This window comes from Lissotriton vulgaris, chromosome 7, assembly GCF_964263255.1.
Source record: "Lissotriton vulgaris chromosome 7, aLisVul1.2, whole genome shotgun sequence".
NCBI classification, from domain to species: domain Eukaryota; kingdom Metazoa; phylum Chordata; class Amphibia; order Caudata; family Salamandridae; genus Lissotriton; species Lissotriton vulgaris.
Window position 1 is genome coordinate 1,476,202,271 of NC_141695.1, and position 18,173 is coordinate 1,476,220,443.

An 18,173-nucleotide genomic window follows, 5' to 3' on the forward strand; every position below is an offset into this window, starting at 1 on the left:
ACCCTCATTCACCTTCAATCCCTCATGCCATTTTTAAGGGTAACTTGGAGCTGACAGTGCAAGTCGAATTACAGTAAGGGAGAAAATGGCGTCTGGAAACGTGATGTTTTTTTAACAAAACTCCTATAGTCACTCACCCTCAACGCCTCACCCAACACCTCACCTTCACTCACCATCAACATCTCACCCTCACTCACCCTCAACACCTCACCCTCAACCCCTCACCCCCAACCCTCACCCCAACCCCTCACCCTCAACCACTCACCCTCAACCACTCACCCTCACTCACCCTCCCTCACCCTCAACCCCTCACCTACACCCTCAACACTTCACCCTAAACACCTCACTCACCCTCAACCCCTCCCCCTCACCCACCCTCACCCTCACTCACCCTCAACACCTCACCATCACTAACCCTCAACACCTCACCCTCACTAACTCTCAATCCCTCAATCACCCTTACCCTCACTCACCCTCAATATCTCACCCTCACTAACACTGAACCCCTCACTCACCCTCACTCTTACCCTCACTCACACTCAACACCTCAGCCTCACCCTCACTCACCCTCACCCTCAACTCCTCATGCCATTTTTAAGCGTAACTTGGAGCAGACAGTTACAGTCAAATTACAGTAAGGTCGAAAATGGCGTCTGTAAACGTTATGTTTTTTAACCAAAACTCCTATAGTCTACATACCATGCCGTACACACACACCGACAACAATCCCACCATTTATAATTACCCACAGCCACATTCAAGGGCCGCATCCTCAGCAATGGTCACAATTTTTATACTAAAAATAACAACACAACTTGGATGGCAAATACATCAGCTCATAACATTTCTCCACACCTGTCTCAACATTTATGTATTGCCAAACAAAATTATCTCCCATCTTTCTAAATCGCCCACTGTATTTTAACGTTGCCACACACACATTAATGGAGGCATGCTCACCCTCAATCACCCTCACCCTCAACCCTCACCTACCCTCACCCACCCTCAACCCCTCACCCTCACTCAACACCTCAGCCTCGCCCTCACTCGCCCTCACCCTCAACCCCTCATGCTATTTTTAAGGGTAACTTGGCGCTGACAGTTCAAGTCGAATTACAGTAAGGGAGAAAATGGCATCTGGAAACGTGATGTTTTTTTAACAAAAATCCTATAGTCACTCACCCTCAACGCCTCACCCAACACCTCACCTTCACTCACCATCAACATCTCACCCTCACTCACCCTCAAAACATCAGCCTCAACCCCTCACCCTCAACCACTCACCCTCAACCATTCACCCTCACTCACCCTCCCTCACCCTCAACCCCTCACCCACACCCTCAACACTTCACCCTAAACACCTCACTTATCCTCAACCCCTCCCCCTCCCCCTCACCCTCACTCACCCTCAACACCTCACCATCACTAACCCTCAACCCCTCACCCTCACTAACTCTCAATCCCTCAATCACCCTTCCCCTCACTCACCCTCAATACCTCACCCTCACTAACACTCAACCCCTCACTCACCCTCACTCTTACTTTCACTCACACTCAACACCTCAGCCTCACCCTCACTCACCCTCACCCTCAACCCCTCATGCCATTTTTAAGGGTAACTTTGAGTAGACAGTTCAAGTCGAATTACAGTAAAGGAGAAAATGGCGTCTGGAAACGTTATGTTTTTTTAACAAAACTCCTATAGTTTACATACCATGCCGTACACACACACCAACATCAATCCTAGCATTTAAAATTACCCACAGACACATTCAAGGGCCGCATCCTCAGCAATGCTCACGAATTTCATATTAAAATTAACAACACAACTTTGATGGCAAATATTGTATCCAGCCTCTGACCCATTCAGCAACATACATCAGCTCATAACATTTCGCCACACCTGTCTCTACATTTATGTATTGGCAAACAAAATCATCGACCATCTTTCTCATTCTCCCACTGTATTTCAACGGTGACACTCACACATTAATGGAGGCATCTGCAGCAATGTTCTGTATTTTCATACTAAACATAAACGCCACAACTTTGAGCCTGTATATTACAAGACTTACATTAAGGGACGCACCCGCAGCGAAATTCTGTATTTACAACACGTACACACACAGCCAAAATTATCCTAGCATTTAAAACTACCCACAGACACATTTAAGGGCCACTTACGCAGCAATGTTCACGATTTTCATAATAAAACCAAGAACACAACTTTTATGGCAAATATTGCATCCGGCCTCTGACCCATTCAGCACCATGTATCAGCTCATAACATTTCGCCACACCTGTCTTTACATTTCTGTTTTGCCAAACAAAATCATCGACCATCTTTCTCATTCACCCACTGTATTTTCACGTTGCCACACACACATTAATGGACGCATCCGCAGCAATGTTCAGTATTTTCATACTAAACATAAACGCCACAACTTTGAGCCAGTATATTACAAGAGTTGTATGTTTAAAAGTGAAACTTTGTATACTTTGGATGCTTTATATATGCCATTTTTAAGTGTAACTTCGAGCAGACAGTTGAAGTCCAATTACACTAACGTAAAAAAAAAAAAAAAGGCCCTTTGCTTTGTCAGTTCCGAGCAAACTCTTATGTGCGCTTAAGGGAGTTGCCCAGGGAAGTCTACTGTCGCGCCAATGTCGAAACTCCATCTGCATACACATTCAAACATTCACACTTCCAAGTCGCGCACATCAGCTAGTGTGACTTTTCCTTGGGGCAAGGGAAGGACTAAAAGCTTTGATCCTTTCTTAAACCAAAAAAAAAAAAAGATTCTTGCATCGTTACCCCCTATTTAAGCAGAGGGACGGGTCACTTTAAGTCATACTCTCTTTTTACCTGCGAGGACAGAACTTCGACTTACAGAACGGCGCTGTACTTGCTGCTATCGACCAACAGCCACTGAAAAATTACGCCATTCAATCTTAGAACGTAAGTGCATGGAAGTTTTATTTCTATACATCTAAGGGACAGTATTGATAAATTTACTTGCGTTTATTAGAACGGTTACTATATCAACATTGCACCTGTGTTAAATTATTGTGCGACATGTTTGTTTGCAAATCTACATTTTCTATGGTAATACTTAGCAAAGGACTACGTAATTTCTCAAACAGGTCATACCTTTGTTTAAACCAACCGATACATATTGGTTTTTTTTATCGTTATATCTTGTAGGTTATTCGTACGCTTTCAACATTTCCTTGATAGGGGGAAAGAAACTGCGCACCAACATATATCATGTAAGTACAGCCAACTGTTCACTCTTCTACACAATTTTTACTTCCGTTCCTAACACTCCGACTCGCCACACAGAACATTTCTTCCAATAATTCAAGGCACAACATAAGTTTGACACACACCCTCTCGTACATCTCCTTGTGTTACCTTTTCACGCACACACAACTAAAAAGACTTACTAAATTACAATCACGACATATTTATTGCAAGCAAAACTTCAAGTTACTTGACACTATCAACAAGAGCAACAGTACCCACAGCTTCACCTTGCACCTAACACACAAAAGCGCACACACATTATCACATTCACATGCATAGGAACAAACATCCCCGTTACACCATGCGAACTACTTTCGGAACATTCGGCCGCAATCTCATATCATAACACTTCGCCACACTCCCAGGAACATTTCCTTCACAATTTCAACTACATACATTACTTGCACACTAACTGGGTACACTTTCAATATTACACGCAAACCGCATTCATTCTCATATTTAATGCAACACAGTAACTACTCCTAATTACAACATGACACACACACCTTCTTTTTACGTCGGTTACTATTACCTTTTCACGCACACACGGTTAAGAACACATACTATATAACACGCACGGCGAATTGAGTGCAACCACAACAGAACACTCCTTACGATTTTAGTCACAGCTTCACAGCAATACAGTAAACAGGATGATCGGACTGAACAGTGAACAGAGCTGCAGCTTACACTACTCACACACACCTTGTCAGATTATCTTTCAATATTACACGCATACCGCTTGCATTCTCAGATTAAATGTAACACAGTAACCAGTGCAAGTTACAAGATGACACATACACACCCTTTTTTTACATCTATTAGTATTAACTTTTCACGCACACACTGTTAAGAACACATACTATATCACACGCACGCCGAATTGAGTGCGACCACATTAGAACACTCATTACGCTTTCATTGACAGCTTCACAGCAAGACAGTAAACAGGATGATCGGACTCAAGAGTGAACAGAGCTGCATCTTACACTAATCACACACAGCCTGTCACATTAGGCAAAACACTGACTGCCACCCTTATACAGCACGTGCGACTCCAACGCAATCTAAGATCATAGCACTTCGCCACTACAGCACCAAACTTTCAGGCACAACTTCAAATTGCACATTTATTTGCACGCAAACAGGCTACACTTCACAACATTCACGCAGAATGCATTCATTCGCAGCTTTACTGGCACACAGTAAGTAATCCAAGTTACTAGCTGACACACGAAAACAGCCGCTCGTACAACTACTAGTATTACCTTTTCACAAACACACATCCAATAACACATTAGCCAGGATTTGCTGCCTACAAAAATAAACACTTCACTTTACACTTACTACACTATTCACAGGCACATTGTAACATTAGGGGGAATAGTACAGCCATAAACCGTTCGCAACACTTCGCCACACCACAACAAAATTTTCATACACACATTCCACGAACAAGTGGACTTTCACACACACCCTCTATTACATGGCTACTCACAATCTTTCTCTCAGGGGCAAAATTTACTGTTTACTTTGTGTCCAAGGACCGCATCGGTGGGGGCAGGGTCAGTGGTTAAGGGTCGGGGCTACAGCAACAACATAAAACTGACCATGAGGTTAATCACAGGACCCTGCAGCCGAAGGCTTCGTGCACTGAGCCCTCCCGGCATACACATAATTTTCTCGCTCTCTTTCTCTCTCGGTCTCCCTACCTCTCTATAGCTCTCTCTCCCTCCCTATAGCTCACCCTCACTCTCACTCAACACTTCAACACCTCAGCCTCACCCTCACCCTCACTCACCCTCAACACCTCACTCACCCTCAACACCTCATTCTCACTCACCCACACTCACCCTCATCCTTACTCACCCTCAACTTCTCACCCTCACTCACCCTCAATCTCTAAGCCTAACCTACCCTCACTCACCCTCAACCCCTCACCCTCACTCACACTCACTCACACTCATCCTCACTCACCCTCATGCTCACTCACCCTCATGCTCACTCACCCTCAACACCTCATCCTCACTCACCCTCACTCACCCTCAAACCGTCACCCTCACTCACCCTCAAACTCTCACCCTCATTCACCCTCAACACCTCACTCACCCTCACTCACCCTCACTCACCCTCACTCACCCTCACTCACCCTCACCCACCCTCACCCACCCTCAACACCTCATCCTCACTCACCCTCACTCACCCTCACTTATCCTCATTCACCCTCAACCCCTCACCCTCAACCCCTCACCCTCAACTCTTCACTCACCCTCGACGCCTCACCCTCACTCACCCTCACCCACCCTCACCCCCCCCCCACCCAACCCCTCGCCCTCAATCACCCTCACCCTCATTCACCCTCAATCCCTCACCCTCAACCCCTCACCCTCACTCACCCTCAATACCACTCACCCTCACTCACCCTCAACCCCTCCCCCTCACTCACCCTCACCCTCAACACCTCACCTCACTAACACTCAACACCTCACCCTCACCCTCACACCCTCAACATTTCACCCTCACTCACCCTCAACCCCTCACCCACACTCACCCTCTCTCTCCCTCTCTAGCTCCCCCTCCCTCTCTCCTGCCTTCCTCTTTCTCACTCTAACTTTGTTACTCCCTCTGTCTCCCTCCCCCTCTCTCTCCCTCCCTCCATCCCCGTCTCCCTTCCTATCACTCTCCCTCTCACTCCCTTTCCCTTCCTCTCACTCCATTTTCCTTCCTTTCCCTCACTTTCCCTCCCTCTCCCTCACTCTCCATCTCCCTCACTCTCCCTCCCTTTTACTCCCTCGCCATTTCCCTCCCCTTCACTCCCTTTCTGTCTTTGTACATTACTTGCACACTAACTGGGTACACTTTCAATATTACACGCACACCGCATTCATTCTCAGATTCAATGCAACACATTAACCAGTCCAAGTTACAAGATAACACACACACACCTTTTTTTACGTCTCTCAGTATTAACTTTTCACGCACTCACTCACTCTCTCTCTGTCCCCCTTTTCCTCCCACTCCCTCTCTCTCCCTCTATCATCTCACCCTGCCTGTGTGCCAGCCGTGGCGCATACACTCACAGCAGCACTAGAGCTCTTAACAGGTCTTTAAAAGACTATTTACATGCTAATGTGGCCTTTACGGGAAAAATTCGAAAAGATATATTCTAACCATTATGTTTTTTTTCTCCTTTCAGATTATTAAAACAACAACAAAAGAAACAGAAGTTAAGGTAAATACTACTTTGCCACTTAGTTTAAAAATTGTAAAAAGTTCATACCTTACAGTCCCCCAAAAAATTTGTTACTTCACAAACCTTCTTAATTTACATTTGTTGATAAAAACATTTCAGTATAACTTATAAGATGCAGAGATGCTTGAAAGCAAGTTACCATCAAGGGAATAGCAAATTTAATAGCAAATCACAAGGTAAGCAATGCTTACCAAATAGTGCTTTTGCTGTCTTGCACAATTTATGCAAGCCAGTAACTACTTGGAACTCTAATGATCTGCATTATATAATGGACCGTGGGGACGCTTTATATCTACAAATGCATTCTATTAACAAAGAAACACTTATGCATCCAGATGACCTGCCAAGGTATATAGACCACAATCAAGAGATATATTCACTTTTGCTACGGAATGCTTACTACGGTGATGTCCTTAAACGTTTTGATAAAGCCTACCCAGATATTAGCACAGCATTAAATGTTACTATTAATAAGCACTGTGGTTTTCTACTTTGTATGAATGTTTATGTAATAGCTATTTTCAAACATATGCAATCATACTTTGTATTTGATTCACATAGTAGGGACCATGAAGGCATGCCTCATTCAAACGGAACATGTGTTACAATTGCATTTAATTCTTTTGAAGGGCTAATTCAATATGTTATGAAACTAGCATATAACTTTACACATCAGGCTGAGCAATGTGTCCAATTTGAATTAACACCAATAGATATAAAAGTCATTAAAAGGAAATCCTTTACAAAAGCACTTACTGTGCACAAAAAAAATAGTCACCTACCGCAAGAAAGAAAAATTTGGGTACATACTACTGAATGTACTCCTAATCAGACTATAACATCAACAACAATGTCTTCTGTTGATTTACTGAATAAAAGTAAGGGAGGGAATAGCAATACTAATCATTTAGCACAATTACCAGGTAATAGTAAAGCTATACAGGGAACAAATAAACAGTCTCGGAAAAGAAAAAGGGATTCAAGTACATGTCCAACTAAAGTTGTACAAAGAAAAAAAGTTAATACAGCTGAAGAAGACATTACCAACAGTCAACTAAGTGCTACTGATAATAACATACCCATATTCACGCAGGGCCAAAGACAGAAACGAGGTAAACAAATCCATACAATCATTCGCAAATTCCACCGGGAAATATTGCATGGGCCAGAGTACATTTGTACTCTTTGCAATCAACTGTGGCATAAACAAACGTTGCTAAATATACGCAGTGTTAGCCAATCCGAAATTTTCAACAAGTGTAACATTAGTAACAAGAAAACCAATTTTATTTGTAAGACTTGCTATTATTACATTCGCAAAAACAAAATACCACCATGTTCTATTGTAAATGGCATGGGGTTCCCAAATGTACCAGTTGAATTAGAATTATATGATTTAGAAGAAAGATTAGTTTCACCTAGGATACCATTCTTACAAATTCGGAGTCTGCCACGCGGTTTTCAAAAATCATTATCAGGTGCAGTAGTTAATGTACCTGCAGATGTTATGACAACTATTACAATTTTACCAAGGCAAATTAATGACGCCATGACAATCCCAGTGAAATTAAAAAGGAAATTAATCTATAAATCATATACACATTATGAGAATATTAGACCAAATACAGTAAAAAAGGCAGCTACATGGCTAGCTAAAAATAGTACAATGTTTAATGAATATGGTGTTACGATTAACCCTGACTGGGAGTATATACCTCCAGAAATAGAATCTCACAATGAGACTTCTGAGACAAACAATTCATCTGATAGTTCTGACAACATAGAAGCTGGGAATTTGGATACTATGTTAACAAATGAAACTATTACTAGTAATTCGCTGAATGTGTTAAGTTTCGCTCCAGCTGAACATAACACGCCAAGAGGTTTATATGAGGATAAAGATTCAGAGTTTTTGGCTTTCCCTACTATTTTGTGTGGTGAACGAAGGCCTAACAATAAGGAAAGACACATACCGGTACATTATAGTACTATTTGCCAAGCAGAGTTAAGGAGTTATGATAGAAGAGTCGCTAAATCTATTACTAATGTGTTTTTTAAACTGAAGAAATTACATATTAAGCAGATCCATGGTAAAATCAACATTTCCATCAGAAAACATTTTACAGATGGAAATAAAATAACTGCTAAAGACATTAAATGTAATATTGCCAATGTTTTACAGTTTAATGAGGGTTACAAAGTATTAAAAACTATACGCAGTTCACCTCCATATTGGGAAGGTTGCAAAAAAGATATTTTTGCAATAAGGCAACTTGGCATACCCACTTTCTTTTTGACTTTATCTGCTGCTGAAACAAAATGGCACCATTTAATAAATATACTATTGAGAGTTAGAAACTTAAAGGAATGTACAGAGGAAGAATTCTTAAACATGTCTTGGGAAACTAAAAGTAAATTAATACAAGAAGATCCAATAACATGTGCAAGACAGTTTGACTATCAAGTTAGGAAATTCTTTAATTGTGTTTTGCTGAATGGCACTAATCCAATTGGGGAAATAGTAGACTACTTTTACAGAGTCGAATTCCAACAAAGAGGTTCTCCACATATACATGCATTACTCTGGGTAAACAAAGCACCATTGTATGGTGTTTCACCAGTGGAAGAAGTCAATAGCTTTATTGACAAATATATCACTTGTCATAAGTCTGAGAACCCTGTTTTACAACTGTTAATAAATCTACAAAGGCATGGTCACACCAAAAATTGCAGACGTAAACAGCAACGGACATGCAAATATCAATATCCAAAATATCCAATGTCAAGAACGCTCATATTAGAGCCATTAACACTTGAGGAGACAAATAAGCAATGGCAAGATAATATGAAAATAATACATGAAGCTATGAATAATACTACTTTTAATACACTTTCTTTTGAGGAATTTTTAGACTTCATTAAAATGGATGATAAAGAATATATTACTTCAATACAAACTAGCTTACAAAAAACAACTATTTTTTTTAAAAGAACACCAGGCGAATGCTTCATCAATAACTACAATAGTACTCTTTTAGAAGCTTGGCGAGCAAACATAGACTTGCAGTTTATACTGGACCCTTATGCTTGTGCAGTCTATATTATCTCATATATCAGTAAATCGCAAAGAGGAATTAGCAAACTTCTAGCGCAAGCTGCTAAAGAGGTAACAAGCAATAGTAATATCAAAGATCAACTTAAACACATAGGAAACAAATTCCTCAACTGCACAGAAATTAGTGCTCAAGAACCAGCATATCTAATTCTTCAAATACCATTACGGAAAAGCTCACGATCATTTGTATTTATTAATACTAGCCGTCCAGAGAAAAGAACTTATTTAATGCGTGATATCGAAACTATTAATAACTTGCCTGAAAATTCAACTGACATTCAATGTGAAAATATTATTATTAAGTACTGCAAACTGCCACAATCATTAGAGATGTGCACGTTAGCAGACTATGCGGCTAATTTCAACTATGTGAAGAAAAAAACACATGGGAAAGAAATAAATGATTGCGAAGATTTACTTGCAGAACAAAACTTTTACAGCTCAGATGAGGAAGAATTAGAAATAGAATGTAGTGACGGAAATAAAGAACAACAGAAACAGAATTATGATTATGCTTTAAATAAGCGCAGACAAGGGAAAATAATACGCTTTTGCAGATTTAGCAAAAATAATGAACCAGAAGAGTATTATAGAGAAATATTAATGTTGCACTATCCATGGAGGGAAGAAGAAAAAATACTAATCAACAAGGAAACTTACTATGATAGGTATCTGGAAGTTAAAACATTTGTTGACACACAACTAAAAATCTATAACGAACAGCATGGCGAAGTTACAAACATTATTCATGAACAGTGTCATGAAAATGTAATTTCACCTCCTCTATCACCAACTGTTAATATACAGACAGAAGACCAAAATCCAGAAAATAATAATAGATATGATTTGGCTCTAGATTTAGGAATTAGAACTACAACTGAAGAACAAAGCTCAACTAACGTTATTTTACCCAATGAAAAATACCAACAACTTATGCAAAACTTAACGGAAGAACAACTTAAATTTGTTTACCATCACTTGCATTGGTTTAAAACTACAAGCACTCCATGCTATACTTTTTGCATTGGAGGGGCTGGTGTTGGGAAAAGTTTTGTAATATCTGCACTATATCAAACTTTACTACGCTACTATAACACTAAGGCCGGTGAAAATCCTGATAATGTTTATATCTTACTTACTGCTCCAACAGGAAAGGCTGCCCATAATATTAATGGCAAAACACTGCATAGCACTTTCAAAATACCTGTGTCGCAAAGTTTGACTTATAAACAACTGAGTCATGAACATAGAACTGCTCTACAAATGGAAATGATGCATGTTAGAGTTGTTATTATTGATGAAATTTCAATGGTAGGACACTATATGTTGAATTTTATACATAACAGGCTTCAAGAAATTAAATCATCTAATGAACCATTCGGAGGAATTTCTATTTTAGCCATTGGTGACTTTTACCAATTAAAACCTGTATTTGACAGATACATTTTTCAGGATTCTACACAAATGTATGGTCCTTTAAGTGCTAACTTATGGAAAGAACATTTTAAAATTTTTGAATTAACAAAAATTATGCGCCAAAAAGAAGATCTACAATTTGCTCAATTACTAAACCGATTGAGAGAAGGCAAGCATACTGAAGAAGATATTTCACAAATTAAGCAAAGGGAAATACAACCTGATGAGAGTTTATTAGAAACAATTCCATATATCATGTCAACTAATCTAGAAGTTAATGAAATTAACCAAAAGGTTTTAGAAAAACATTGCAAAGATTATCCAGTCTACATAACAGTAGCAAGCGATACCGTCAGTTCTGATTTGTCTGAAAATGTGAAAAAAACTATTCTTAAGCAACTGCCCAAAGATCCACAGAAAACAATGGGCCTTTCACATACATTACACATTGCCTTACAACTTCGTTATGATTTAAGTTGCAATGTGGATGTCAATGATGGTTTAACAAATGGCGCAACTGGTGTTGTACAATTAGTTGAATTGATTAACAATACACCTATTATTGTTTGGTTGTTATTTGACAATCCCACTATAGGACAAACAACCAGACAACAATATAAACACTTATTTCATTCACAAATACAAAATACATGGACACCAATACATGCTATAGCTAGACATTTTCAATACACTAAAAAATTTATTACCATTATACGGAAGCAATTTCCTTTACGCCAAGCATCAGCACGCACTATACATCGCACACAAGGTGCAACTCTCGAACCACTTTATATACACTTTAATAACAGCAAGATTCATCATTTGCATTATGTTGCTATTAGCAGGGCAAAATCAATACAAAATGTATATGTACACAATTTTGATGAAGGTAAAATTTTAGTACATCCACAAGTTAATGAGGAAATGCACAGATTAAGGACAGAAATGCCACTTGAAATACATATCCCACAGTTACATACATACAGTGCACATTTCAATATCATTGCACACAATATAAGATCACTACAGAAAAATTTTCCATCTATGGTAGCGGATAGGAATATATTAGAAGCAGACATTATTTGCTTAACTGAGATCAACACTACAAGAAATGCTACAGCTAATGATTTCACGATAGAACAATACCATCACATTATATTTGATAAATTTCATACATACAACACAAACCATGGAATGATTATGTACTACAAAAAAGATTTATTTATATTGCCTATTTATGAGACACTTGAAGGGATAGACATTTTACATTTTACTCTACAGATTGATAACACAGATTACCTTATTATTATTTTATACAAACCACCCCAAAAAAGTATAACTTCTCTTTTTGATTTCATCACAAATATTACGGATTTTTACCCCACACACAAATTGATTATTATAGGGGATTTCAATGTGGATGTATCAACAAAATGCAAACAGCAAGCAATTACTTGGATTCTTTGAAACAAAATTACAATGTCAACAACTCATTAACAGTTACACAACTAACTACCAATCCATTTTAGATCATATATATACAAATGACCAACTACACAACTATGGTACTTTAGAATGCTATTACAGTGATCATAAAGCAATATGGGTTTGTATTTAACATGTTATATCACATTTTCTATTTCAGATGATGTCTATTGAAGAAATCATGAACATTAATACAGATGACAACAAACCATACCAGAAACCCATAAGAGTTAATGTCATCAACTGCTCAGGGAAAACTACTTACAAAAATGCTAAACAAGAGCAGAAAATTTTATTCCATTTGGCTTTAGCAGATAAAACTGGAACCATAAAATGTACTTGTTATCAAGAAAATTTATATGAGCAAACTAAAACTAACTGTGGACTACTGATACGAAACTTTATTATCAAAAACAAAACAATTTTAATTACAAAGCAAACTAAAGTAACCAAATTTCCCGCTATGACAATTGAGGAGGGCCTGATCCAACAAGCAAACAACATTTTGCATCCGCCTGCACCATCGGCTTCTCCCATCAAGGAAATAAAACGGGCAAGTCTAAAAAGTCTGATGACCGTTTCAGGGACAATAATTGCCGTAAGTATGAACACAAACATGTCATCATGTCAACTAAAAAAAAACCATTGTCTCGCATTTGAAAAGTTGGACTTATTAGTATTGTAAATGACATATCTTATGTATTTTTTATTTTTTTTAATTGCAAGTCTAAATAGTCTTAGGACTGTTTCAGGGACAATATGTGCCGGAAGTATGAACGCAAACATGTCATCATGTCTACTAAAAAAATGCATAGTTGGCTTACACACAAATTACACATTTAGTAACTTCACTAACAAGCTCAAAAAAGGTTGCATTATACACTCTTTCACACTATGTAGAAAGTAAGAGTTTTGGAAAATATAATAGGCCAGTGCTTTGGGGTATACTACAAATTCAAGTACTCTCCACAAAGCCATTTTTTTCAATAAATAATGCAATCTGTTAGAAAGGATGTTCATTTGGGTCGTGAAATATAATACATTATATTGCCATTCATACAACGCACTAGTACTATGTGTTTTTACTGTCACTATTTTATAGAATGGTTCTTTTTTGGTTTACGAAAAGGACGCAAAGACTGTCTTTACATCAATGCCTCACCCTCAGTCACCCTCACTCACCCTCAACACCTCACCCTCACTCTCCCTCAACACCTCACCCTCAACAATTCACCCTTAATGCCTCACTCACCCTCAATCTCACTCACCCTCAATCACCCTCAACACCTCCCCCTCACTCACCCTCACTAGCCCTCAACACCTCCCACTCAAAAACTCTACCCTTCTCCCTCAACTCCTCACTCACCCTCACTCTCACTCAACACCTCAACACCTCAGCCTCACCCTCACTCACCCTCAACCCCTCACCCTCAATCACTCACCCTCACTCACCCTCATCCTTACTCACCCTCAACTTCTCACCCTCACTCACCCTCAACACCTCACCCTCACTCACCCTCAACACCTCACCCTCAACAATTCACCCTTAATCCCTCACTCACCCTCAATCTCACTCACCCTCAATCACCCTCAACACCTCCCACTCACTCACCCTCACTCACCCTCACTAGCCCTCAACACCTCCCCCTCAAAAACTCAACCCTTCTCCCTCAACTCCTCAGTCACCCTCACTCTCACTCAACACCTCAACACCTCAGCCTCACCCTCACCCTCAACACCTCACCCTCACTCAATCACTCACCCTCACTCACCCACACTCACACTCATCCTTACTCACCCTCAACTTCTCACCCTCAATCTCTCACCCTCAACCCTCACTCACTCTCACTCACCCTCAACCCCTCACCCTAACTCACCCTCACTCAGCCTCACTCACACTCACCCTCACGTAACACCTCATCCTCACTCACCCTCACTCACCCTCAACCCCTCACCCTCAACCCCTCACCCTCAATCACTCACCCTCACCCTCACTCATGTCATCATGTCTACTAAAAAAATGCATAGTTGGCTTACACACACATTACACCTTTAGTAACTTCATTAACAAGCTCAAAAAACATAGCATTATACACTCTTTCACTCTATGTAGAAAGTACGAGTTTTGAAAACTATAATATGCCAGCGCTTTGCTGTATACTACAAATACAAGTACTCTCTACAAAGCCATTTTTAGCAATAAATATTGCTATCTTTTAGAAAGGATGTTCATTTGGGTCGCTAAATATAATACATTATATGGCCATTCATACAACGCACTAGTAATATGTGTTTTTACAGTCACTATTTTATACAATGCTTACTTTTTGTTTAGGAAGAGAACGCAAACACTGTGTTTACCTCAATGCCTCACCCTTAGTCACCCTCACTCACCCTCAACACCTCACCCTGACTCACCCTCAACACCTCACCCTCAACACTTCACCCTCAACGCCTCACTCACCCTCAATCTCACTCACCCTCAATCACACTCAACGCCTCACCCTCACTCACCCTCACTAGCCATCAACACCTCCCCCTCAAAAACTCAACCCTTCTCCCTCAACTCCTCAGTCACCCTCACTCTCACTCAACACCTCAGCCTCACCCTCACCCTCACTCACCCTCACCCTCACTCACCCTCAACACCTCACCCTCACTCAATCACTCACCCTCACTCACCCACACTCACCCTCATCCTTACTCACCCTCAACTTCTCAACCTCAATCACCCTCAATCTCTCACCCTCAACACTCACTCACTCTCACTCACGCTCAACCCCTCACCCTAAATCACCCTCACTCAGCCTCACTCACACTCACCCTCATCCTTACTCACCCTCAACTTCTCACCCTCACTCACCTTCAATCTCTCACCCTCACCCTCTCACCCTCACTCACCCTCACCCTCACTCACCCTCACTTACATTCACCCTCACCCTCACGTAACACCTCATCCTCACTCACCCTCACTCCCCATCAACTCCTCACCCTCACTCACACTCAACACCTCACACTCAATAACTCACCCTCACCCTCACTCATGTCATCATGTCTACTTAAAAAATGCATAGTTGACTTACACACACATTACACCTTTAGAAACTTCAATAACTAACTCAAAAAAAATAGAATTATACACTCTTCACACTATGTAGGAAGTACGAGTTTTGAAAACTATAAGATGGCAGTGCTTTGGTGTATACTACAAACACAAGTACTCTCTACAAAGCCATTTTTTGCAATAAACAATTCAATCTTTTAGAAAGGATGTTCATTTGGGTCGTGAAATATGATACATTATATTGCCTTTCATACAATGCACTAGTAATATGTGTTTTTACAGTCACTATTTAATAGAATGCTTACTTTTTGTGTAGGAAGAGGACGCAAAGACTGTGTTTATCAATGGGCAAGATACCCCACTCAAATCGATTACAATAAAAGATGCAACTGATGATATAAAAGTGACACTGTGGAGAGAAGCATCACTATTTCAAATACATCTTGGAAAATATGTCACCCTGACTCACGTCACTGTACATGAATTCAATTGCCAAAAAATATTGAATACAACGCGCCATAGCAAAATGGAGGTAAGCACAACAAACAAAACCTTTTGGAATTATCTCTTTCAGCCAGTCTTGCCCTTTCACCCACTCTGGCCCTTGCACCCACTCTGGACCTTTTACCCACTCGGGACCTTTCACCCACTCGGGACCTTTCACCCACTCGGGACCTTTCACCCACTCGGGACCTTTCACCCACTCGGGACCTTTCACCCACTCGGGCCCTTTCACACACTCTAGGCCTATCACCCACTCTAGACTTATCACCCACTCTAGACTTATCACCCACTCTAGACTTATCACCCACTCTAGACCTATCACCCACTCTGGACCTATCACCCACTCAAACCCTATCAACAACTGGGACCCTTTCACCTACTCAGTCCATTTCACCCAATGTGTCCCTTTCAACCACTCTGTCCCTTTCACCCACTATAGGCCTTACACAAAACATAAAGTATACAAATTTAAAAACTAATTGTTGCTTTTGTTTTCTCTCAACAGGTAACAGCCCCACCAGAGGAAAAGATGGACATTCAAATTTATGGCGTTGAAAGCACCACAGAGGAAAATAGTATTATCACAATAAAAGTGACAAACACAGACGAATATCAATCTATGCCCATCGAAAACGAGATCTTAATTAAATGGTTTATGTTAGATGAGGAAGTTGACAACATCGGGGATGCCCTTGTCCATTTTTTGCCACAAACTTTTGAAGTTGTCTTTTGTACTGGCAAAATCATAAAGATTCTGAAAGAAAAAGACGATGAAATATGCTCTGACTAAAATTTGCATGTTGCCAGGATATCTTATTTTTGTACAAAGTTAAACAATAAATATTTGTGGGTTTTTTTCAAAAATAAAAAAGTGTGGAATACAAATTTTAAAACTTCGATGGTAATTTTTTCACTACAAAAGGGAAATTATAACTAATACACTCAATTTATACTACATAGTCACACCCACATACAACATTCAGCCAATCCATTTCACATTACAAAAACATATACAAAATACACATACTTTGTAGCTTGCACGCACTACAGTAGTATGTATGAATGAGACTGTTGAAGTGTTAAATACGCCTGTGCTGGTGCAGAGTTATGCTGTGTTGTTGCTCAATGTTACTGTGGGGGGGCTGAATGATAAGGTGGTATTGCTGCGTGTTGCATTGGTGGACATCACAAATTAGGTTGTTGGGAGAAGTGCAACTGTTGTTGGGATGAGTTATGCTGTGGTGGTAATAGTTGAACACTAACACAGCACCACTCATCATCAACACAGAACAACACATCACAAAAACAGCATTACTAAGCACCACACTAACATCACTCAGCAACACACCAACATCACTCTACACCACCACAACAGCATCATTCTACAACAACAACATACAAAAACACAAACACACTTTACATTAAAATAACAATTCACATATGCAAAACACTCACATATGCCAATCACACCCTCACTCACACTCACTCACCCTCAACTCATCACCCACCCTCAATTACACTCACTCACCCTCAACACCTCACCCTCACTCTCCCTCAACACCTCACCCTCACTCACCCTCAACACATCACCATCACCCTCACCCACCTTCACTCACCATCAACACCTCACCCTCACTCACCCTCACTCACCCTCAACACCGCACCCTCAAACCCTCACTCACCCTCACTCTCAACACCTCTCCCTCACTCACCCTCAACGCCTCACCCTCACTCACCCTTAGCCCCTCACTCACCTTCAGCCCCTCACCCTCACCACTTCACCCTCAATCACCGTCATCCTCACTCACACTCAACACTTCACCCTCACTCACCCTCAACACATCAGCCTCAATTACCCTCAACCACACTTACCCTCAACACACTATCACACTAAAACAACACACAAACACTTACCACCACAGCACCACTTCACTCACCCTCAACACCTCACCCTTAAACCCTCACTCACCCTCACTCTCACTCATCCTCAATAACACAGAACACCTCAACCACACTCAGCCTCAACTCC

General features: G+C 40.5%; 1 protein-coding gene across 1 annotated transcript; it reads left to right on the top strand.

Annotated features, from left to right (window-relative positions):
* The first annotated feature begins 3,212 nt into the window (after positions 1-3,212).
* LOC147705828 (uncharacterized) lies at positions 3,213-16,934 on the top strand. Its single transcript, XM_086928987.1, has 5 exons — positions 3,213-3,270; positions 6,504-6,539; positions 12,737-13,174; positions 15,957-16,172; positions 16,650-16,934. Exons 3-5 carry the CDS (start codon positions 12,737-12,739, stop codon positions 16,932-16,934), a joined length of 939 nt encoding a protein of 312 aa, XP_086785113.1. The 5' UTR covers positions 3,213-3,270; positions 6,504-6,539.
* The last annotated feature ends 1,239 nt before the right edge of the window (positions 16,935-18,173 follow it).